The sequence below is a fragment of the Gigantopelta aegis genome, chromosome 3 (genome assembly GCF_016097555.1).
Source record: "Gigantopelta aegis isolate Gae_Host chromosome 3, Gae_host_genome, whole genome shotgun sequence".
NCBI lineage: Eukaryota > Metazoa > Mollusca > Gastropoda > Neomphalida > Peltospiridae > Gigantopelta > Gigantopelta aegis.
The window spans coordinates 88655926-88683434 of NC_054701.1; the positions used below are offsets into that span (position 1 = coordinate 88655926).

Genomic DNA, 27509 nt, shown 5'->3' on the forward strand with positions numbered 1-27509 from the left:
GATATAATATTATTATTATGCAAATGACTGTGTGTCTATGTGATGTGGCTATGTGATATACTTTTATTATTCTGTAAATGACTGTGTGTCTATGTGATATAATATTATTACTCTGTAAATGACTGTGTGTCTATGTGATATAATATTATCATTCTGTAAATGACTGTGTGTCTGTGTGATGTAATATTATCATTCTGTAAATGACTGTGTGTCAATATGATGTAATATTATCATTCTGTAAATGACCGTATGTCTATGTGATGTAATATTATTATTCTGTAAATGACTGTGTGTCTATGTGATGTAATATTATTATTCTGTAAATGACTGTGTATCTATGTGATATATTATTATCATTCTGTAAATGACTGTGTGTCTGTGTGATGTAATATTATCATTCTGTAAATGACTGTGTGTCAATATGATGTAATATTATCATTCTGTAAATGACTGTGTGGCTATGTGATATAATATTATCATTCTGTAAATAACTGTGTGGCTATGTGATATAATATTATCATTCTGTAAATGACTGTGTGGCTATGTGATATAATATTATCATTCTGTAAATAACTGTGTGGCTATGTGATATAATATTATCATTCTGTAAATGACTGTGTGGCTATGTGATATAATATCATTCTGTAAATGACTGTGTATCTATGTGATGTAATATTACTATTCTGTAAATGACTGCGTGTCGATATGATATATATAATATTACTATTCTGTAAATGTCTGTGTGGCTATGTGATGTAATATCATTATTCTGTAAATGACTGCGTGTCTATGTGATATATATATAATATTATTATTCTGTAAATGACTGTGTGGCTATGTGATGTAATATTATTATTCTGTAAATGACTGTGTGGCTATGTGATATATATATATAATATTATTATTCTGTAAATGACTGTGTGGCTATGTGATGTAATATTATTATTCTGTAAATGACTGCGTGTCTATGTGATATATATATAATATTATTCTTCTGTAAATGACTGTGTGGCTATGTGATGTAATATTATTATTCTGTAAATGACTGTGTGGCTATGTGATGTAATATTATTATTCTGTAAATGACTGTGTGGCTATATGATGTGATATTATTATTTTGTAAATGACTGCGTGTCTATGTGATATATATAATATTATTATTCTGTAAATGACTGTGTGGCTATGTGATGTAATATTATTATTCTGTAAATGACTGCGTGTCTATGTGATATATATAATATTATTATTCTGTAAATGACTGTGTGGCTATGTGATGTAATACGATTATTCTGTAAATGACTACGTGTCTATGTGATATATATAATATTACTATTCTGTAAATGTCTGTGTGGAAATTGCTGCTCTTTGTTATCGTGTTTGTTTTTACTTTATTGAAATACTAATACTTACCAATTATTGGCTATATTAGGCTACACTCTATTATTATATGCTTTTGCAAGGATGACACATAAGGAAAAAACATTTCTAGTTCCATGTTTTGTTTCCGCAAGAATGGTGTGGTGTTTATTTGTTTGTTTGTTTGTTTTGTTTTGTTTTTGTTTTGGGTTTTTTAACAAAGAAATAATCAAAATCAGTTGTTATATTTTTGCTCTTTTTTTTTTTTTTTTTTTTTTTTTTACCTTTTTGAAGTTCTTAGGGTTTTGTTTTGTTTTGGTTGTTTTGGGATTTTTTAAAGCCTACACAGATACAACTTCAACAAAGAGACAAAAGTATATTTAAAATTAAATCCTCATAAACCTTTATTGTATTTGGAGTGTGGACAAAAGACGAATCCAATACCCATCAGCCTAGTCAGGTCCACTTTGTCACCGAGACCAGCTCTCTGAATATGCTTTGTTTGGGGTCAATGATAAACTGCCTGACTTGAGACAAATAATTACGATCAGTCTGAAATTTAGAAGAATTAGTAACATTTCCTTCCTCTTCTTCTTCTTCTTAAAGAAAAACAAACATCAACAAACAAACCCACACACACAAAAAAAAAACCCAACCCCCCCCCCCAAAAAAAAAAAAAACCCACCATAAAAATAATATTAATTTTATTTTATAAAAAAATATGGCAGCATAATGATGACTAAGATTAACCTAAAGTTTCAAAAAAAGATATATCAAACCATTTGTCAAGTTTATTTCATCGCTAAAGAGTTATATAAAATATGCTGACTCACTTTTACGCGTGTCTGTTATAAATATTTGGCGTTTCTCTTGATGAACTTAATTTGACGACTTCACTGATAGAATCAGTCGGTGAATTCATCAAACAAACGCGTAACGAGCTTATGATTTGCCTGGTTCAAGAAGCAGTCGGTTCCACAGGCCGTTCCGTGGAACGGCAAGTTCCTCAGAGTGACGTAGGTATTCGCGTACTGATATAGCCGGGATGCCCTTTCGCGTGCATCGAGCCAGCCAGTTGGGCTAACCCGCGCCGTGGAGAGTATCCAAGAGCCACCGTCTCGAACAAAACTCGCACGATTTGACGATAAGCAGAAGATCAGGTGTGATTCTTGAAGTGAATATCTACCTGTACAAAGGTGTGAGTGTATGTGTGTGTGCGTGAGTCGTCGTTTTCAAAAAGGTGTGTCTTTTCAAACAGGTGCGACAGTGTGTGTGTTTGCACCGGTGCTGAAGAAGAATTCGATGAGGGGATTTGTCACTTAAAACAAAAGGAAAATATTTACATTAAGTCTTTTGAAGTATGGTAACTTCCATCGCATTTCTTGACGGCGCTAGGAAGCAATATTTATTACGGAGCCAAAGTTGGCAGTGTTTAGTTTGTGTTATTGATACATAATCAGGGAGTATTTCTGGAACTGAAGAGTACCACGTGTTGGTGGTACACATACCCATCCACCCTCCGTGTGGGGGGCGTGCGCATTGTTTCTATGTGTGTTTTCTGTGAGATCGCCCATTTCATGCAGAATTTTCACGCCGGATACCTGTTTTACTTAAACACAGAATACATATTGTTTACCGACATGCAAGATTCGACGGGAGGAGAACTACCACGCATGAAGGTGAGGAAAAGAGAATGAAGTTTATTTTTTCAGAAATTGGTTACCTCTGACAACACTGTGTTATTCTCGCTCAGTGGGCTGCAAAATGGATACAGCCACGCAGGATGGTATTTCGGCTAATTCGCAAAATACCTCGGAGAGAGTTGACGAAGATAAGAAAAGGATGGATAGAGACGGACCAAATGTTTCCAAAAAGAAACGCAAGACACGCAGCCGCAAGAAAAAGCAAGCACCACATTCCAAGCGCCATGACGTTGACAGATCTCATGGCGTGCCCACGTCGTCTACCGACGAAACGCCGGAAGTTGTCTTACCAAACAGCTGTTCCCAAAACCCGCCCGAACCGAAAACGCAGACTCGTAGTGGTTCTAAAAAACGCTTTTCCGGTCTGTTTAAACGAAAAAGCAGGTCAGAAAGTAGGTCGAGAAGTACTTCCGAAACAGATTTATCTAAACTGGGTAAAAATTCCACTTCAAAGCGACACCAGAGTGCCGAGGATATTAAAAGAGGAACGACGGCGCCCAGTGAAAACGTGGACGCGTATGAGGTCTATGACGTCACGAAGCAACCTCGGAATCGATTACAGAGAATGACGGTGCGTGACGCCGTACGCGAGAGACGACGTTACACGTCGGGGTCGCGTCAAAGGTTATCTATGTTAGAAAAACAAATAGAGATCGAGGAAGGCACAAAAGGTAGCTCATTGCCTGACGTCAGCTCTGCCGGCCTCGATGCCGACACTCGAACCAAAACATCTCCAACCAATGTAAATGTTCGAGGAAGTGCAAGTTTACCTCGGCAAAAATTGAAAAGAAAAGACAGAAGTGAAACGGAATCTGTGAAAGTTAAAAGTGATAACTTAAAGACGCCCATAACCCCAGACCCGGTCAGTATTGAAGTACAGCCTTCTGAAACATTACCAGAGGAAGTGAAACCTGTTAGCATTTTAAAACATCCTAAACCAGTCGAACCTTCTCCTCATATCAGTGTCATTACATCTCATAGTGTGTTAGTGCATGAAAGTCCCAAGGGACAAGACTCACTACCCCAAACTGAATTAAGGGGGCAATTAAATACCCAACAACCATCTTCTAAATCGCCATCTTCTGACAAACTCCATCCCGAACAGTCAGCACAAACTAAAGAACAGACAACAACCCGGTCTCATTCCCCTGTGATATCAGTGCCACATTCACGTTCGAGAGCCGCCAGTCGGTGGAAAATGGCCATCGAAGACGTTAAAGCGAAACGTAGAAAAGAAACACTTTCAAAATTCCTCGAACTGAGTAGGTCTCTTCCGTCTTATTCATCATCATCCATCGCCCGAATGCAAGTCAGGGATTTGTCACCATTTTGTCCCTTTAACATTGCGAGGCTTGCATCTCAAAAGAAAGATTTGTCACCTTCGAAGATTTTATCTCCAAACCAAACTCCTAGAGATTTGTCACCTTGGAGAGTTGCGTCTCCAAACCAAACTCCAAGAGATTTGTCACCTTGGAGGATGTCATCTACAAACCAAACTCCTAGAGACTTGTCACCTTGGAGACGACTCCGAGAAGTTGTCGAAAGTCCCGCTTCGGGAAATGTGTTAAAACCTAAAGTTGATAGTGAAATAAAGGCAACAAAACCATCTCCTGACATTGTAATTGCCACCCCAAGTCCACCAATGAAAGATGAAGTAGGTGCTAATGATGATGTTAAAAGCAGCGAGACAACATATACCACAATGTCTGACAACAACGAAAAAGAGCAACATTCAAAAGACAAAAGTCAGTTTCTAACTGCACCACAGCTTGGTAGGTCTCTCAGTGTTGGTGGTAGGTCACAGAACTCGACTAAAACGTGCTACAGGAGCAACTCTGCTAGCAGCGAACCAGCAGGTGGCACTAAGAGCCTTGGCGGTGATGCTGAACAAAACAATGTCCCTGTGATGGGAACAAGCGTTCAGCAGATATACAGAAGAGCATTCACTCCAAAACGAAGGCAAAGTGTTGAGAATAAAGAACCAACTTTACAGACATCAGATAAATTACCATCATCTGGAGGTGATGCTTTCGAACAATCACATCCAGACAGTAAAGAAAACAAGTCGCAGGATAGACAAGATAATTCTCCTGATCGACAAACACTATCGCCAGATAGACAAACACTATCCCCTGATAGACGAACTCTCTCACTGTCTCCAGACAGAACTACTGATTCAGAATCAGCAGCTTGTGAAAACTCAGAATTTGATAGAACGTTAGAAAGAAGGGGACGAGATTCTCAAAGGAGGAGGTACCATGGCAGGTCTTTTCGTAGGAAAAAGGAGAAAGAGGAAGATGAAGCGGAGGCCAAGGAAAAAGATCAAGAGGAGAAAAAAGAAGTATATATAACGCGAATTGCTGTTGAAATGTGCGATAGGTCAACACAGACCTCAGATCTAGACCTTTCTGTGAAAACGTCCAAAAAGCTTTCAAAATTGAAAAAGAATAATAAGAAAAACAAGAAATTGAAACAAACGGCTTTGCCTGTTCATGAATATCCTGTCAAAGAAGAGAAAATAGTAATACATGCCTCAAAGGAAAATGTACATGAAGACGAACCTCCAGTTGAGGATAAACCTTCAGAAATAAAAAGTGAAGTGCAGGACGAACCCCCCAAGCAAGAAACAAAAGATGAAGTAGACGAGGAACATAAGGATAGCCCAAAGCCGAAACCAAAGAAATTGTCATTTGCTGCGATAGTTTTACTAAAAGCTAAGCTAGCAAAGCGCAAGAAACTAGCAGAAGAAGATAAGGACAAAAGTAAGCAAATTCATGATGCCGATATTCCATATGACATATTCACAATAGAAAATGAAATCAACTTGCAGAAACTAGCTGAAATAAAAGAGACAGATATCTTAGATGATGAGATCGTAGAGCCCGAGATGAGCATTGAGATCCCACGAAAGAAGTTGAGATTTGAACCCATGCCCTCTGACGAACCTGTCCAGAGTGAGGAACCGCTCCCACCCTTCCGTCCCAGATCTTCCATCAGGCGAAACAGCACCATCAGGGAGAAGCGAAAGAAGTGTCTTCACTGCTGCAAGCGCTTCACCGCTTTCCTCTTTTCACACATTGGTTTGTGTTCGCTGGTGGTCGCCTACACCATCATGGGTGGCTTCATCTTCAAGGCCATAGAAGGTCCTTTCGAGGAAAAGACAAAGACCTTCATCAGGTCCGAGCGAGAACATGTAGCCACGAAGGTTCTCCAGCATGCTGTGGCGCTACAGCTGTCGGACATGGGGAGAGACAATTTTACCACGGCTGTTCGAGAACAGCTGCAGGCGTTTCAGGAAGTAATATTTAGAGAAACGAAAGAACATGGGTGGGATGGGAAGGACGCGCAGTCGGATGTCCCTGAACAGCAGTGGTCCTTCGCCAGCTCCTTGCTGTACGCTATCACTGTGATGACAACGATAGGTGAGTAGCTGTCATCTCTTTAACTAGACGTGGTTGAATTATTGATCGATTTATTAACAGAAGGATCCATCATCAACACCACCACCACCATCATCATCATCATAATCGTTATCAGCGTTATCATCAACAACAACATCAAAGTTATCGTCATCATCGTCAAGATATATTGTGTATATCAGCACTGCTACTTTGTTATTCATAGATGGATCGGTTATTATTATCATCATCATCACCATCATCATCACCAGCGTCATAGTCATCATTATCAACATAGTCGTCGTTGCCGTAGTCATCGTCGTCGTCGCAGTAATCATCAACATTAACATATATAATGACTACGTGTACTGTTATTGCGCTACACCTTAATTCGTGAATAGGTAAAGTTGTTTAGACGAAAACATATACAGTTTTTCTCAAATTAAAATAAAATGGACAGTCAAGGCCGTGCATAGTAGGTAAGTGTCACATACCATCTAACAAAGTAGTAAAACGTGGCCCACTACTCTAAAAGTGACCTTGCTGTCTAACAAGAGACGATTCCCTGCCATGTTACTATTTTACTACCCACTAGGCTTTCTACACTTCGCCCCTACCCATCCCAACCTGTTTTGCTGCCATGCCGTTAACCATATGTAGTAACAGTTAGTTGTGAAAAATAGATAGAGCACGTGTGTACACGTGTATTTCACATCGAAGGTGCATCGGACACGCGAAGTCTGCATGCGGTGTACTGTGATATGATTTGACCATGAGGGCGAATGATACGATTCAAACGAAGCTAGCGCGGAGCGATTCGGCTTCAAAATACTGTATACATTTGAAGATGCGAGTCGCAGTAACGGGCTGTGCGTGTGCGTGTGCATGTACGGGCATGATATGTATGTATCTATACATGTATGTCTATATATATGTGTATGAATGTGAGTATGCGTTAGTACGCACGTGTATGCGTATCTCTCTCTCTCTCTCTCTCTCTCTCTCTCTCTCTCTCTCTCTCTCTCTCTCTCTCTCTCTCTCTCTCTCTCTCTCTCTCTCTATATATATATATATATATATATATATATATAGTGTGTGTGTGTGTGCGTGTATGTGTATGCGTGTTTCTTCACTTGTACGTGCATTAGCTGTTAACTTTTGTCAGATTAGTTCTTTATTCACGTATACGAATATTTTCCTAACAAGTGTTACTAACAAAAATACTTTTTGGGGGGACCACACAACCATCCTACACCTTGAAAAGCCTACACAACGGCACTTAAAACGATTTATTGTTGAAGAATAATATTGTGGAAAGTACCACTTTAACTACTTGCTAAACTAATGAAATGTATTTATTATTGGAAAAAGTACTTTGACTGGTATTTGAAGGCTGAAGCAACTTTCGGTAAGAGAAGAAACACCAGTCTGCACTTGCGGTACTATGTCAGGGTTTCACTCCACACTTTCTACTCACGTGCTAGTTTCTACTTGCCAAGCGTTTGACAGAACCGATCCATCAAAGATTTAAACAAGAACAGTTTGTTTTATGCATGGGTCTGATTACTACTTATTCTGGCACAGAACAATTTTTTTTGGTGTATTTCGTTCTTTCCGTACTCCGAGTAAATGGATTTACGATATTATCTGAATCTTGGATTTTGACCTCTCTGTGTGATTAGAGTTAAATATAGACAAAGATTTATCTGAATGGCACGCAAACAACACTAACAAATCAAAAATAGACAAACGTACACAGACACGTCACACTATCATAAATGCACCTATGCACAAACGCACAACACGTGTGTAATACAATCCAATTTGTAGATGTATTATTACTATCAGAAAGTGTAATAAAAGTAATTATATAGTACATTTACTATCGGTTGGAATTTCTTCATCGAGCATCAGATATACAGTTGGCACCAAACTATCAACTTTGAATTTCACAATCGATTAGAATGATATGAACATAAACATGATATGAATTAAAGGTACCATTCACCTATTGTCGTTTTCACCCTGCACACAGCTAATTTTACCTTTAATAACTATTTAAATAAAACCATTTTTATGTAGACATGAAAACAAATACCAACCCTATCATCTATACTGGATGAACAGTTACTGTTAACATTGTCACACACGTAGAGCTAAACCGATCAATTTTCAATTATAGTCGATCACTGGAACATCACTAATATTTACGACAGAAATATTACTAATCATTGTAAACATTTGATTTTGAACAAAAAAGAAGTTTATATCACATATACACATGTAATGACAAAAATATAGATTGAACCATATAGTAATTGTGATAAAATGCCACGAGCCTTAATAACCAGCTGTAATAAATTATTAACCGATCAGATTAAAGCAAATAACATAGCACGATATTTCTTATTTTAAAAGTTCCTTAGCTAACTCTAGTTGTTTGCTTGCGGGTAAAGATGTTAAATATATTGTTTTGTTTAACGACTCCAGTTGTGCAGTATGTTGCAATATCGATCGCCCACGGTAGACGATTTTTGCCCACCCCTAATGGTGTCACACACATGTATATATTTATTTATAATATAATATCTTACATTTTCAGTGCAATCAAAGTATGTGATATTTTTCAGATCACATACTTTAAGAAACTGATAACTTTGCAAATTAGATGTAAATTAATCGCGGTCACGGCACTAGGTTTATTGACATTTAATCAAACGTACTATGGTGGCACTCCATAATTGACATATGCATTCATAGTCATAAAATAAAAACATTTCAATAGCAATTTTACACTGAAAGTTGTCCAGCGTTCACGAAAGAAAACAAACCAAAAAACCAAAAAAAAAAAACGTTAAGCACTAATTTATTTTGATGTAAGGACATCCAAAATGACATCATTCGAGTTTGACGTCATTTCCATTCTCCATTCAAAAAGACACCGCGCCACATATTATTAATCATTTGAATATCTAGTAATGGCTCGCATAATACAATTTTATTCCTAATATATGATATTGACAATTGACAATACCGAAAGACACTGGTAATACCCCCTCTCCCCCCCCCCCCCCCCCCTCTCTCTCTCTCTCTCTCTCTCTCTCTCTCTTCAGTAAGAGTAACCTATATCAGCAGATTTTTCTCTTCATTTATCCTCATTTTCAAAATGACAATATTATAGACACTACAAAACAGTAGTTTAAAAATGTGCTGAAGTATGTTAAACAAAGTCTTTCTTTTTAAATGTACTTTCATAACGAAAAATCGTAACGATCTAAAACACAAGCAAGGTATCGAGTACGACATGCTACAGCTACACGGGAGAGATCAGCAACCCGTGATTGAACGGGAACACGTGGCGGCCACTTTCAGAACTCTTCTCGTGTCGGTGTCCATACACACTGATATCTGGGCGTCTGTTCAAGTGTCAAAATAACACCAAGTGCTTAAAAAAACGAACCCGTCGAACGTGCTCGAACCCACAAGGTAGACTATTACAATCTTGCACTTATCACGACAAAATAGCAATTAATTTCAGTACATCACATTTCGGGCATTTAATTGCAGTACATTACAATTTGGGCAATTAATTCCAAATGCATAACATTTTGGGCAGTTAATTTCAATACATAACATTTTGGGCAATTAATTCCAATAGATTACATTTTGGGCAGTTAATTTCAATACATTACATTTTGGGTAGTTAATTCCAACACATTACAGTTTGGGCAAAAACATTATTCAAAACTGTTGTCCTTTTACAAAATAGTTTTATATGTGTCTAGTTTCATCTTATTTTAAATACTTGATTGATGGGGCAGATGGTTTAATGTGTGACGCGACGCACAAAATTGATAAATCTGAAATTTATTAAGAATTGACTGCAATTATTTTTTGGTTCATGCACGTATGAACCAAAAAATAATTGCGGTCAAATCTTATAATTAAGTTTATATGCATACTTTAACAATACATAACTGAATTTATTTTGTTTAGCTTTAAATACGCCTGTAGTATTGTTTGTGTAAACTTCAATGATACTTATGTCGCGTAAAAATGCAAACGTCCATTCGGTCTTACTACACAGATCACTTCCGGGTGAGAGTTCATTGATCACGGTCCACTATAGTTCCTAATTGTGACACATGTTATGGTTCACATATTCACTTCTAGGAAATGGTGAAGAATTAAAACAATATGTATGTTTAATAGTAAGCCTTCTGGCTGTATTTTGCCCATGTTATTTTGTAATATTGTGCATCGACCTTTTGGGACATGGGTATATAGCGCAAGTGACAGCCGGAGTGAATCGGTTAATGAACCACCTGTTCGGACCGGTACTACAGCCAGATGCGGTCATATAGCAAAAAACTAAGACGGAAATGTTCTCAATTTTGGAGTGAAAATAAATGCTTATATAATGTATTTTCGCAATGATGTATGTTGTTAGTGCCAACGAGAACCCGTTCTATGGGCAATCTTCGCTTGAAGTTGGGCAGTTTAACATGGGTTTCAATGGCAGATGACATCTGTGTAGTGAGACCATTCACTATTATTTGAATCAGGTGATTTTTTTTTAATGACGTAATTTTGATAAGCGACGCCATTTCATCTAGCTTCTGTGCATTTTTACAGATCATTTCGTTATATTGGAAGGAATTGTCCTATTCGTGTTTATTTTATTTTATGAAAGTGAATGAAGGGAACGTGTCTAATATTTATGCTGTCAATGGAACCGTTTAATTTTCGCCAACAGCTGTAGAACATCGCTTACAAGTAAGTTACAGGCGTGAAGTTTCCTACATGATTTCTTTGGCCATCGACCGAGTCTCATGTCATGATTAGCGAAGAGGTTTTTGTTTTTGTTTTATTTAAATCAATGTGTATAGATCTACATGTCTACTCTGCTATAGCATTTTCCTTCAATTTATCGTATACATATCTTATATTCACTTCGATAAAAACACAACAAACACATTTACACACATAAGATATTTTAATGAATTAATGAATTAATGTTAAAGGACACTCCAGCACCAATGAATACATCGGCTATTGGGTGTCAGATTAAATTATATAATGATCAACATCAATGTGTAATTCTAACATTAAATACCAAAACAAAACAATCTTGAAAAAGACAAAAAACAAACGATATGATCAGACCATGAAAATAAGCGTATGCAGCTGTGGTACATAAACAGATATTGAATAGAATTGTCAAGACAAAATAAAACAAACAGTTTTTAAAGTAAACAGCTACGAACGTTCAACACAACATGTCAAAAATAAAATCTTCTAAAAGAAAAACAAAAGAAAAGAAACCAAACGCTGTGGTCAGACCCTAGAACCAGTGTATAGAGTATATGCACCAAACGCTATGGTCAGACCCTAGAACCAGTGTATAGAGTGTATGCTCCAAACGCTGTGGTCAGACCCTAGAACCAGTGTATAGAGTGTATGCACCAAACGCTGTGGTCAGACCCTAGAACCAGTGTATAGAGTGTATGCACCAAACGCTATGGTCAGACCCTAGAACCAGTGTATAGAGTGTATGCACCAAACGCTGTGGTCAGACCCTAGAACCAGTGTATAGAGTACTCTGTATGCACCAAACGCTGTGGTCAGACCCTGGAACCAGTGTATAGAGTGTATGCACCAAACGAACAACATATTGAAAAACATTATTACAGATGCTTATAGAACTTGTTGTTTGTAATGTATAAAAGATACCGAATATGTGCTCTATTTGCCAGTTTCAAGGTAACCTATGAGCATGTTGCCACCTCTGCAGCATGTTGATGGACATGAAATGCAGAGGGAATATATTTTAAGCATTACTGTCGGGCACAACAGCAATATAATGTATATATTGCAGGGATTTACCGGACGCACAAAACTTGCGTATAGGACGCACTAAAACTTAACTGGACCCGCAAAAATAGAGATACTGCGTTCCGTGGGACGCATAAAATATCTGACATTTTCAGTAACCCTGTCCACTATCAAAGATCGATCATTCTGTGTAACACACTATTTCTTTTCTACCTATAAACTGCGCTTAATCGGGTAAAGTTGGTAATTTCCGGAAAGAGATCGCGGATTTGCGATCATTCGGAACTTCTCGTCAACAGGCCGAACACAATCGGAAATTCCCGGGCGAATAAAACAAATTGGTTAAATGTTCTGATTTGCATTAACAAACAAGTAGCACGATTCATAAACAATGCATGGTATTGTGAGTGTCATTTAGCTTGCAGGAAATGGTTCAAATAATTATACAGATCAAAGTGAAATGTTGATTTTGAAAGAATAAACAATGAATACCGACATTGATTTCCCGAAAGGAAAAACAACACAGCTTGTTAAATTTACTTTAATGAAACATATAGTACACACGTGATTTGTTGTCTGCAGCTCTCTGTCGTTTGTGTGGTTTTGGGACCCTTTGTTTTCAGGTTGGGACCCCCAGAAAAGAAAGAGGCGAGTCCAAGGGACCCCCATTTCAGAAAAACAAGGTAAATCCCTGATATTGTAAAAAAGAAAACATGAAAAAACCCACACATTTTTATTATAAAATCATATGAGATCATTTTTATATATATTTTTTTAATTATAATTTTTAACATTCGTACAGTTTAAACCAAATATTGATCAAAATATAAATTTCATAAAATGTGCTTCATTGCATGCTATTAAGTCGTTTATACATAAAGAAGAACGTATGAATGAAAAGACTTTCGCCATTTTAAAATATCCTGTTTTATTTTTAAAGCTATACAATTTATTAAAAGACAAATTTGTTTCAGATATATGTTTAAAGTACTAAATGCACAAACTCTAATATTTTTGTTGATACAATGATGGGTGAAAAACATAACTGTATTGTGATTCCAGTATAAAATATATAGTTCATAGAATCTTAACTAAGCGTAGTAATATATTAAAAAAACATTCTGATTAATTTTACGGATTCCAGCGATTGCACCTTCTGCAAAATTCTCCTGAAACACACCAAGATTTATTATTTTATTGTTATTTATTTTATTATTAATAATGAGGTTTACCATTTATGGGAAACATTATAGCACTGAGTACTGATTGAAACTTGAGGCCATAAAAAGTGTGTTTTCTGGAACCCGACCCTACATAGAAAAGAAGGCCGATAGTAAATTTGGTTTTCGGTGGGGTTTTGTATGTAACTGAAAAAGAGTACATGCATAGCATTTTATTTAGGATGTATTGTACAAAAAAGGATAAAAAATGGGGGTGGGGGTGAGGAAAAGGCCTTACCTATATAAATATAAATTAGGAAATAAAAAGTGTGAGCCACTGTTTACACTATGACTATCAGAAACACATCCAATATACAGACACTGAACACGTAAATATGTGATATTAGTCGTTAAAACGGATCTGGTAATCGGTAACATTTTAACATTCTTAGAAACAAATCAAGAGAATCTCTTTTAATATCAGTTACAAATACATGTATATTGAAAGACAAATTTAAAATAGAAGCGTGGGTATTTTTTTCAGAACTAATAATTGCAACTATATAACGTAATAACAAAGTATCACCGTGACCCATTGTTTTTAATCGAAATATGTTTCGTAAAATAATCTGTACAAAATGTTAAATTGAATACCTTTGAAATTCACGTCTTTATTAGCACAACATTTAAGTTTTATTTATTTATTTTATTTTTTAATCAATTATTTATTTATTTATTTATTTATTTATCTTTCCTCCACCTCGTTTTCAACTTAACCTCTAAAATAATTGGCTTTCTTTGAAACAATCCAGATCACACACAAATTAATGCTTCATGTAAAAACACATTACTCTTAATTACACCGCTCGTGCTGTTTGTTTTCTTGTAGAAGAATGTACATGTGTTGGTAAAATATTCACCGAAATCCTCTTTTAGGTATAGTAACCAAACGACTTTGTTGTTTTGAATTAATGCTAGGTTTTTTTGTTTTTTTTACTATAATTATGTTTAATATTTAACCATTTAAAATACATAACCCACGTAAGTGACGAAGAAATTATGTTTTTGTTATATTGATACTCGATTGCATATTTGTATTGTATTAAACACAGCGATAAAACGTATATTTGGCATATAGGTAGCAGTACACCAAATCTGAATGACAAAACCGTAATCCAGTCAAAAATGTATATTTGCACAATACAGAGATGAATGGGCATTTTACAAGATAGTTGTTGCCTCGTCTATAAGAGGACAACCACTCCCGAGATCCTTTGCTGAATAATATAACTTTGCACCACTGAAAGAGGACTGCCACTTCCAGACCAATTTACTAAATCAAAACAAACACAGGACATGACCCATTGGAATAAATATAGCTGTGATGACATGTACTCATGAATCAATGATCAATATACAACAGTGACGATATTAGCTGTTCGCAAAACATTAGCATATCCTTGCCCACCCCACCGGTGGCACTCGTCATGAGTACTGCCACCACAGCTGTCAAGTCTGTCATATCATCTAAAACGATGAAAAAATGTGCAAGAGTTTCAACAAACAAATGAAAAGTTCAAAATATGGAATAGCATCAGTCATACTTTTTGTGAGTAATGTAACGCATTTAGTAAATATAACTTTAAATAGGGCATTAAATAATGCCATGCCTGTTATATGAAATATTTTACGGGCTGGTTGACTCAAGGTGTCGTTTCATCTGATCAGTAAAGTCATGCAATTTGATTTGAACTAGATTTGTTGGCAGTCTTACTTTGAGAGTGGCAGTCCTCGTATAGACGAAGGACCCAACAGCGATTCATGGAAACAATCACAACCTTGCAAAAAAAAAAAACTATCGACTCTGATTTGTGTTGAGATACGATTTTGATCACAACAGCGACTTTGTCGTTCAGATCAGTGTACCAGGTACAAATGCGGGGCGTCACAACAATTAGGCTACAGGTTCCAATAGACCAAACCAATTACCATGGCCGATAATGTTAACGTTTACTAATAAAGCTAATATAAGCAGCGTATCAACAAACCCAGGTTACTGGGCTCGAACTTAAGAATTTGTCTCCCACGGCAATTTTGTAAAGAATTGCCATGGGTGAAACGGTGCACCGACGGCAAATTTGAGCCTCCCTATGGCAATAAAAAAATAAGGTGACATTTCCAACAAATAAACATAGCTGAAAGATTATTTAACTGTATGTAGACATATTTCAATGTGCAAATGTTAGATACTGGCAGATAATGTACACTAGGTGTATTTGGTGTCATTGTTGAGGAGCTTTACCGACGGCACTTTTAGGCCGTCGGTGATGATCTCTACCTACGGCAATTTATATCTCAACGACGGCAGTTGCCGTCGGTGCCGTCGTTAAGTTCGAGCCATGAGGTTATACACCAGTAAAAAGCGTGGCACCTCACATTTAATCTACCTGCAAGAAAATGGGGGTCACCTACCATTTAAGAGATTTAATTTGTACCATACATCACAGGGATCGAAATTGGATCAAATTCCTGCCGGACATTAGGTCTGAAAAGCTATAAATTCTGCCGGTCGGAACCAAAACCTTAAGCCTCCAGGGATGCAAGTTTATAGCAATGAGTTACCTTTCGAATGCCTTAATCTAACTTGATATTCCGGAAACTGTCGACCATTCAGTGACTAATTCCGTGAAGGCGTTTCCGGAAACTACCGAATGCCTTATAAACACAATATAATGCCTCTTTTCCGAAACCTACCGAAGTGAACGTCTTTAATGCAAGGTGTGATCCCTCGAGCGCGATACCAGCTTGATTAAACGTTCTATTACAGTGAAAACAAGCGGCGCTATGTGATAATACTGGTTGTGACGTCACGCCGACGTGATACGGTCGCCTTGACGAGTAGCACGTGTAGCCGGGGAAAGCGAGGCGGCGGCTGAGCGCGGTGCACGGTCGATTCCTGCGAATTGTTATCGCCGACGTAATCTGCTCGATGCTTTTATTATGCAACCTTTTTGTTATGGAGCATGTGTTGTTTTATATCAAACAGCAGAAACGCGGCTTTGCGTTACCATAACGACAGGTTTTGTTGACTTACAAATATTCTCTCCAGTGTGCACTGGCACCCATATCGTGATAGGTCATCATATCGGACGATTAAAAAAAATATATAATTTTTTTCGAAAATATGGGTTTGCACTTGGGTGGGGTTGCCATGTTTCATGAAAAAAAAGGATATATTTGCGAATGAAAAAGTTACAGACGTACAACGCTTGATATACCTAAATCAAAGATTGTTTTGAACAGTTGTTAGAGTTGTCAACGCTAGTTCTGTAGCTGTCACCACCTCTTGTGCATTTTTGTTTCTTTAAACTTTATTACCCCAGATCACTGGTAATGTCAAGGTTGGGGTGCCTTGAGTCATCGTCTTACAAATGTACAATAATAATAAAATTATAACTTATTTCATATATACATATATGCACACATACACATACATATAGATACACACATACACACACACACACACACACACACACACACACACACACACACACATATATATATATATATATATATATATATATATATATATATATATATATATATATATACATACACACATACATACATATACAAAGACATACACATATACATACATATACATATACACACATACATACACATACACATACATGTACACATACATACACATACATACATACATATATGGGCATATACATACATACATACATACACACATACATACATATATGATACATATGGTAGTTACATTCATTTCATTTGTCGTCTATATTGCACAAGCATATCCATATTTATTTATTTTTTTAATGATCTGAGGGTCAAAATGGATAGATAAAACGAGCATAGAGAGGAGAAAAGAAAGGGAAAAGGAAAGAAAGGATAGAAAGGAAAGGTTTGTCTATCAACACCCAAATGTTGTTGGGTTTTTTTTTTTTTTTTTTTTAATAACTGCTTTAAGTGGGTGTCTAATGTAGTAAGAACATCAATTGGTATCCTAGAAATATGAATGAAGTATGGTAAAAATAGGCGAGGTTCAAAAAGAAGTATGAAAAACAGGTTTTTTTGGGTTTTTTTTAATTGTTTTGTTTTTTCCAAACAAGATACAAATTGTTGGGTTTTTTGTTTATTGTTCTTTTTTTTCTGTTATATTTTTAAAGCAAAGACTATAAAGAAAGAAAAGGTTACCAGCCTTATAAAAAAAATTATTTTTCCCAACGTTCGTCGAATTTTTGATACTCACAATTTTTAAAATAAATATATCTTTCTATTTGAAATTTGTTTTGCAATTTCTTTTTTATAACATTAAAATTAAGACTTTTCATAGAATCTTCATACTATAAATGTGATGTTTTATATTGATTACTAATCACTGTTTATCATACCAAACATAACTGTATGCTTATTCAGAGAAATTCTAACGTCCATTTTTTCAAATATCCATTCCTCCAATGCATTCCATATATATTTTATTTTATCGCAATCATAAAACAAGTGTTGTAAGGTTTCAGGGACATTTTTACAAAAACTACACTTATTTGAATCTACATAGTGTATCATCTGTAAGAAACAATTTGTAGCTAAAATCCGATGGAGCAATCGATACTGAAACCATAACAGGGTTGTATCGTTTACACATTTGAAGGGTAGAGCATAAAACTTTTCCCACATACAACAATCATATGTTAAACCCTTAGATGCATATTTTGTTTGTGACTTTGGTATTACATATTTATTATTTAAAATATTGTACAAATCTTTACTTCTCGTATTTTCATTTAGCATAATTTTCACCTCGATATCGAGTTTTCGATAAAATGAAGTAAAAATATTTAGCATGCGAACATTTCTTATTCTTTATTATGAAGACAGGATGTACATGTCGCTGTCAGATTTTGCAAGTTTTAGCTTTTATTTGGGATATTACAGAAAATTAAGAAAACAAAAACAAACAAAACAAATCAAAACAAAATATCCCCAATCCCCCCAAAAAAAAACCCCCCCCCCCCCCCCCCAAAAAAAAAGAGAAGAAAAACCTACAATAAACAACAAAAAGAAAAAGAAAATGACTAAGTATCTGTGTAACAATATTTATATTATACATGTGAATATTAATTATATTTAATTCATAACTTTTCTTTGGCAGGTAATAAAGTAGCAAATAACCTTCCCCAATGTTTTTGCCACGGCGCTAGTTAATATTAATCATTTGTTGTTATATGAAATAACTATTTCCACCAGAATTTTATATCATTTTCAAAATGCTTCTTTAACACCCCCACCCGCACCATCACCACTAAATGTTCTGCCATGAATGCAATAGCTGCTGGCCTGGAAAACCCGGTCTTTGTCTGACTAGAACTAATGTTACATTTGTCATGCAAACCTGTTAACCTGTGGGATGAGAACGACTCTATAAAGGAGTCTAAATAGATTAGACAGTATTAACTGCATTTTTGGGGATTACAACAAGTTAACTTTTTTCTATATTTTGTTATAATCCCTAATTAGATAAGTAATAACTTTAAACCCATGAGCAGGAACTCCGAGACGAAATAACCAGGTAAACCGACATATTTCGTAATCTGCTCTATGCGTAACAACATCTGCGTGCGGTACTATTTCAAAGTACAGAATTCAGCACTACCTTTTTTTTTGGTTCAAAACCGCTAATTGCGCAGCCGGCGCACCGCCATATGTTTGTTCATAGTTTGATGTTATCAGAGCTGTTTGTTCACAGTCTGATGGTATCAGAAAAAGAGGCATTGCAGTTGTGGTAGTAAATGTATTTCGACGTGGTTGATGGTGGACTTGTTTTGTCGTTCAAAATAGGAGTCTGACCGTAATACGTCTGTAACAGCCAAAACCTGTTTTTATATTTGACGACGCCGTATATACTTTTTATATACACAATAGTGTTATAATTATTTTTTGTCTCTTTCATTTGTACATATTTATATTATTTAAATATACTGCCTTTTATAATTCTATAAGGAATGGCTTATGTATGTTTATGTTTGTTTTATTTAGTATTGGTGTGATGTAATTTACGGTAAATATCTAATTCTCTGTCTGTTTTAAAAAAATAGGGTAGTAGTGATAGTTGCAACAATAAACACACACAGAATACAACCAAAATAGCAACCATAATAAAAACAACAAACAATGAAGGAAGAAAAGAAATGTTTTATTTAGCGACGCACTCAACACATTTTATTTACGGTTATATGGCGTCGAACATATAGTTAAGGGCCACACAGATATTGAGAGAGGAAACCCGCTGTCGCCACTACATGGGCTACTCTTTTCGATTAGCAGCAAGGGATCCTTTATACGCACCATCCCATAGACAAGATAGCACATACCACAGCCTTTGATATACCAGTCGTGGTGCACTGGCTGCAGCAAAATACAGCCCAATGGGTCCACTGACAGGGATCGATCCCAAACAGACCGCGCATCAAGCGAATGCTTTTACCACTTGGCTACGTCTCGCCCCACAAAGTAATTAATGACTGAATGCATGAATGAATGAACGTTTAACGGCACCCCAGCACAGATAATACATCACATTTCAGGCATCGAAGAATGGTTAATAATAATTTAAAAAAAGTTAAATGAAAACACAGTGTAAAGCACTGTGCAAAAATATGTTTATGCAAATCACAGAAAAGTAAGTTGAAATTTGGCATAAAATTAATTTTCTCTCGTATATTTCAATACAAGTTATTGATACCACAATATTTCTGCTACAAAATACATATTTCCATGTTGGCTTCAAATGATTACACTCCTCCAAAATATGGCGCACAGTCGGAGTGCTCACAATGAGGTAGAGGATCCTTTTTTCAGGATAGACGTATGTGTGAAACGATACATGGATCTTATAAAAGCCGTTCCAAAACAGAGAACCAAAATGTGTAATTTTTAATACTTGTTAGGAATGCTCGAGTTGTATACCTGTTACTAAATATGGTGTTACCCTTGTCTTGCTGGCAACAGTAGTGTCCCACAAACACATTCCTAGTTTTAAATGCCAATAAAACAATGATTTGATTTTATTCTCAATGTCTATGTCATCATCTTTGGGTGTTCAGCATGATTATGAGAAAACAAATATAAAGAAGTAAAAGTAAAAGTAATTCGAATTGGTACGGCATACTATGTATTTAAAAACAACTTTTAAAAGGTTTTCTATTGGTTAATGCTTTCACATGTTACTCCTGTTTCGGGTGGCTATAAGAAATAATGTTAATCTGTCTCCCGTCCCAGGGTTGGTCAGTGGCGAAGTCAGAAGCTAAACCTGGGATGAGCGTGTCTGAACTTTATGGATAGGGGCACGTTAATAGAGTTCCTGTTCCCGTGCATACATTTTTACAAAACATGGTAAATTTGTGTCTGTTGCTAGCAGTTATACCTGCCGTACGTTTATACATGTTTGACATCTATTTCAAACAGAACATTATATCATACGGAAGCTGCAGCATTACAACGGCAAAAGAAAATGAAATATGTGTGCTTCAAACCATGTTCGTTGTACTATTAATAGAAATAACAATTGGCGTTTAGTCGTAAATTTGCATTTAGACACAAAACTAGGTTTATGATGGGTTTTTTTTTTAAATTGGTACCTGTGTCGTAGGTTTTTGCCTGTGCATTGTAAACTGTGTTTTATTACCTTGCAGAGTGAAATAGTGCTAGTGTTGTCATATAATTCATAACTACGACAGAGTTGTACAGAAATATCGCCTAAACTGATCAACATAGTTAAGGATGCATTAATACATTATCATAGTTACGAAAAACACCATTGACCAGTCATCACGGTCACTTGAAACGTTATTGTCTAACCATCATGATTACGTTAAGACTTTTTGTCTGATTATCACTGTTGCATGAGATACATTTGTCCAAACCGCATGATTAAAGTAAATAATACAGTTATAATCAAACAATCCTTACGTTAAATAGTTTCGTCGAAACAACATGATTACAGAATCTACGTTTGTAGACAAAAACATGTGTCGGTGGAAGCATCAGTATGTTTAACAAATAGCGCGAGAACGATTACGATGTATAAACAAATTTGTCTCATGTATTTATTTATTACCCATATGGTAAAAACTATCTTGGTACATATCAAACTGATACGTCTCACTAGAACGCCAAGTGGGACGTAACACTTCGACGTCACACGATGACGTCATCGATTGGCGCACTACAACCTTACAAGGACGTCAACCAAACGAGTTGAGTGATATACATTAAGATCGATTATGGGTAATACACAGGGTATTAAACTCGCTACCATTTCGTATCATGTTTATGTCCCTCGTGAAATAAGTTTCATTGTCACAAGCAGAAGTTCATGACAACTAAAAATTATTCCACTCGGGATCTAAACATGATACGAAATGAAAGCTCGTTTAATATACTATAATTCTTAATCATTCTAAATTCGTCTCGTAGTGATTTTTAAATATCTCTAGTTTTCACACACACACACACACACACACACACTATGTGGGGTTTATGGTACTACACAGCGCTATCACACATGTGGGGGAATTGACTTAAACACATGCGATTGGCTGCTCCACGGTGATCACCTAAACGCCAAAGTCACCGTCCAATGGAGTTAAGATCGAAACTGGTTGCTCTATGACGTATACGTTAACTAAGCAAGAACGGATGTGCCGTAATGCAGCTTTAGTTGGAGTTTAAAAGACACATACACACGCTGACGCACACAAACACATATACACAATGATAGTTTACACGTGTGAACAGTGCCGTCTTGTTTAAACATTATCGTGTTTCACTAACGCATACACACACTGTGATAGTTTACACGTGTGAACAGTGCAGTCTTGTTTAAACATTAACGTGTTTCACTAACGCATACGCACACTATGATAGTTTACACGTGTGAACAGTGCAGTCTTGATTAAACATTAACGTGTTTCACTAACGCATACGCACACTATGATAGTTTACACGTGTGAACAGTGCAGTCTTGTTTAAACATTAACGTGTTTCACTAACGCATACGCACACTACGATAGTTTACACGTGTGAACAGTGCAGTCTTGTTTAAACATTAACGTGTTTCACTAACGCATACGCACATGTTTGTGGAACTAACATATATTGGTTTAAACCCTTGTTTATTATTATAACATAAACAAATAATTAATTCCCTGCTGCCGTGTATAAACGAGATACCCTACGATCAATGTTTGGCTTAATGTGTTGCACACCTCTTGATTATGATCGCATAAACGAAAAGCCTTCTTTGCTTTGCTCTTTTCTTAATACGTGTTTCATGGTTCGGCCTAGACAGAGCGGCAACAAATGGGCACGCTGGGTAATGCCAGCCGGCTTCAGAAATGCATATAGGAATCACAGAATGTATTTGAAGCAGACCCTCTCAGAAATATTGGCATACAGGACGAGAATATGGATTCCACGGAAATATAGATGATGTATTTCTGGCGATCGGGTTTCACAGTGTTGTTGTGTACTCACCTTCCACGCGTGTGCATGCTAACAGTGTGCTTTAATAATAATATTATGCAGAGTATCTTTTTTCATATACCTACAAAAGTGTGTTTTGTTTGACGAAACCACCAGAGCACATTGTTTAATTAATCATCGGCTATTAGATGTCAAATGTTTGAATTCCTACACATTGTCTTCATAGAAAACCCGCTTAAAAAATTCGTTAGCAACAATGGGTCTGCTGTATGCACTTCCCATATTTAGGACAACACATAGCCTATCACGGACTTTAATAATAACAATTGATGGGTACTAGTTAGGACGGGAAAGAATCCTCATATCCATACAATAATAGTTTAACATGTTTGCTCCATATCAAAATAACATTTCTGTACATGACAGTTCAAAATATATTTACACAAACCGATGGCATCTTATATGTATAACTAGAATTCCGTGTCAGGGTATCAACAATCGTATCTATTTGAGAAATGTTTGAAAATATCTTATTATCTAGACCAAATGTGACAAGTTCCATTTGTAATGACTCTTGGTTAAAATATGCTGGAATTCCGTTAAACAAAAATTCCTTTCATCTGTGTTTTCTGTGAGAACAGTGAACACACCAGATATTCGCGAAAAGTAGGCGTTTCCTGCATCATATTGTATTACAAAGCTTGTTCAAAGTGATGTCTTACATTATGTATGTGTATGTATATTCAGCTGAACGTTGGGTGATTGTATGATGATGTCATAACTTCTATTGTTGAGTTTATTTTAAAGATGCATACTCCGCAGCTGCTACATCGATATAATAGTTTTGTACTGCAAACATATATGGCAGACAGGATGTTTTCTCAAACTGATATCAGACCTTACGGTAGTGTGGGTGTTTTAAAAGCATATGACATGGAGAAGTTTACTTCCATGCTTAAACGATATATATATATATATATATATATATATATATATATATATATATATATATATATATACATACATATACATAGACATATACATACATACACACATACATACACACATACATAGATAGATAGATACATACATACATACATACATACATACATATTATTTTAAAATTATTATGTAAACTTGAAAATGCTCCCTTTTACAATCCTTAGTTAGTACAACCATGTATAATTAAGGGGTTTACCATTAAATAAATATAATATAAGTTCATCTTGAATAACAGTCTGTTGTGTATTGTTTTTTGTTTTTTAATGATTTAGTCTTTTAAATACATATTTCTTAATTCACGAAATGTGCTACAGTTTAGTATTTCTGTCTTCATAATGTTTGGACAAAAGGAACAGTATCTTTCTTCTCTTGGCATAACGGGATTTTTATGTCTTGCTGAGTAAAATTATATAATTACATGAATGTGAGCTGGTTCTTAACTTTGTAATTATAAAAAGTTTTTGTTTTGTGGGTGGCATATCTAAATACTGTAACTTCACAAATATAATATGCTTAATAATTCTTAAAATTCTATTAACTTTTATCTTAAAAAATACTATAAAATCGTATGATTGTAGTTATACGGACAATGACAATACATGTAGCATATTTGGATATTTATAAGCATTGCTTAGTCATACGATTTAACTTATACAATACCTGTATCATATTTAGACATTTATAAGCATTTAACTACAGGCAGTGACAATGCCGGTTGCATCTCGGACATTTATAGGCATTGGTTTAATCGTATGGGTTAACATGTATAGCAGTAACTCTGCCTATAACATCTTTACACATTCATAAGTATTGGCTTAATTGTACGATTTAACTTGTACATGCATGTAGTATCTTTAGACAGTCATAAGCATTGCTTTAAGCGTACGATTTAACTTATAGAATACCTGTAGCATCCTTAGACATTTATAAGCGTTGCTTTAAACGTACGATTTGACTTATAGAATAACTGTAGCATCTTTAGACATTTATAAGCATTGCTTTAGACGTACGATTTAACTTACAAAATAATTGTAGTATCTTTACACATTTATAAGTATTGCTTTATTATACGATTTAACTAATACCGGCAGCGGCAATAGCTGTAGTATCTTTAAACATTTGTAGGCATTGCTTTGCTTCTAGAATTTAACTTATACATGCAGTGACATCACCTGTAGCATATTTAGACATTTATAAGCAATGCTTAGCCGTGCGATTTAATTTGTACATGCTTTGACAACACCTGTAGCATCTTTAGACATTTATAAGCATTGCTTTAATCGTACGATTTAACTTATACCGGCAGTGACAACACTCGTAACATCTTTAGACAGGTTTGCCGTCTAAATAAACCAGCCGTGTACTGGTGAGTGACACGAGCTATCAAGGCAGGGATATAAACTCCACGTTTACTACGGTCTGTTGCTCTCCAGATGAGCGCCAACTCGAGTGGGAGGCTCACTTTCTCGTGCGGCACACGTCTGGGATTCAAGTGGTATTGGCAACAGATTTTAAACGGATCAACACGCTTTATAATATATACGTCTACTGTAGAATCTGATTAGATGGTCTCAACCACATTTACGTGTTTGTGTTTTATTATAATAATATATGAACAGGTATGGTTTTGGTTTGGATTTTGTTTTGGTATTAAGACCTGTAGTACCGAAATCAAACAGTCTGACACTAACATAACATAACATAAGCTCCTCTGTTTGAAAAATATAAATATAAATATTTTAAAATGTTACAAAAATAAATTATATTCCTTCAAAAATTAATACAAGAGAGGCAACTCTGGACACAAAAGGCATGGGCTACACCACTTTAAACAAGAACGTCCAAAATGAGTTTAAGAAAACTAGTAATCGTAATTTAGCCACAGGTATTATCAGGCACGTGTGCAGGGTAGGGGATAGTTGGGGTCGAAACCCGTTTTCGCGAAGCGATTTAAAAAAAAAAAAAGAGGTATTTTTCGTAAAGGGGGCATGACCCAACCCTGTAAAATCTTCATTCACCAGTCTAACGAGTGATAGCAAGCGCTCTGTCTGCTGTGCGTTTCACCAGTGTAGCAGTAAGCGTCCACTCATCTGAAAGTTAACAGAGATTTATTTAACGCCACGTCAGCACTTTTTTAAACTACGGTTATCTGGGCCCGGTTGTTCAAAACCTAGGTTAGCGCTAACCCTAGGTTAAGTGCATAACCCCGAGTTAAATTTAATCACCGATTGAAAAATGTGTTGTTCGAACGTTGGTTAGCGCTAACCATGCGTTAAATATACCCTAACGCTGGGTTAAAGTTAATGCAGCTCTGACCTGCAGATATATGTCTAATCAGTGATTAAGAATGGTTATTTCGACACTTTGTCGACAGAAAGGGTAGAAAATTAACCTGCTGCCGCCACGTGAGATCTTTTATAATACATGTTCGCACAGTACAGTACATACCACGGCCTTTGATGTGCCAGTCGTGGTGCACTGATTGGGACAGAACAAAAACCAAGTCCAGGCAACGCATGCCAACTGATTTTCCTATTAGTAGCAAGGGATCGTTTATATGCACCATCCCACAGATAGTACATACCACGGTCTTTGATATATCGGTCATTGTGCACTGGCTGGAACGAGAAACGGGCCTACCAACTGGGATCGATCCTAGACCGACCGGGCATGAAACGAGTGCTTTACCACTGCACAGTACGTGTAGTTCTCTTCCCCGGTGAGGCACCCTCCTCACCCCACCCCAACTACACCCCGACCCCGCCACCGCCATACCGTACTAAGCCAGGATAGCGCATCAGATCATTTATGTTCTGTTTTTCTCATCTTCCCACCACATCAGCACTTACACAGATGGCGATGACGTAACGCGCACGCTTGCCGGCGCGCTGTATGCTTAAGTGGTTTATCCAACACCTGCGCAGCCAATTCGACTTCACAAGTGTTCCAAGTTTAAACAAGACTAGGCGTTAAACAAACTTCACGCGCGCAATCTCTCACCTCCGCACCGACATGCGTTCCATCAGTCTCAGTTATTTATGTGCACGTAATCTGTCTGCACTCTGCTGCAGTCTGCAGTGAATAATGTACGTGCAGCCTGTCTGAATATGGAAAATAACTGATTGAATATTATTGTTGTTGTAGTTGTTGTTGTGGTATCTATTATATTATTTAAAGGGACTGCCCCGATTTTGCAGCATTGTAAGATGTTTCTGAATAATATAATGTTGTAACGAAGAGTATTATATCAGTGTCTGATATTCAATGTGTTTTTCATATTCTCATATTTTAAGTAGCTCAAACTGGATTTGGTCCACAAATAATTGCGTACAAACGAAAAGAAGAAGAAGAAGACGAAGAAGAAAAAGAAGAAGGAAATATAATGAAGTTTGGCCTAGTACAAACACGAGGACGACCAGAAACACATTTAATATACAGACACTGATATTTTATGCATAACAAATATTTCCTTAAATGTAATTACAATCGTTAAATAATCTCTAAACACAGAATCTGGGTCTGGGTCTGGCGAGTATGGT

At 36.3% G+C, this 27509-nt stretch overlaps 1 protein-coding gene across 1 annotated transcript in view; it reads left to right on the top strand.

Annotated features, from left to right (window-relative positions):
• Positions 1-2512: 2512 nt before the first annotated feature.
• LOC121369277 (zinc finger CCCH domain-containing protein 13-like) overlaps positions 2513-27509 on the top strand; it is a 92087-nt gene continuing 67090 nt past the window's right edge. The window contains exon 1 of the mRNA XM_041494242.1: positions 2513-6481. Within this exon, the coding sequence (XP_041350176.1) occupies positions 3121-6481 (3361 nt within the window). The 5' untranslated portion in view covers positions 2513-3120. The remainder of the gene's footprint in view (positions 6482-27509) is intronic.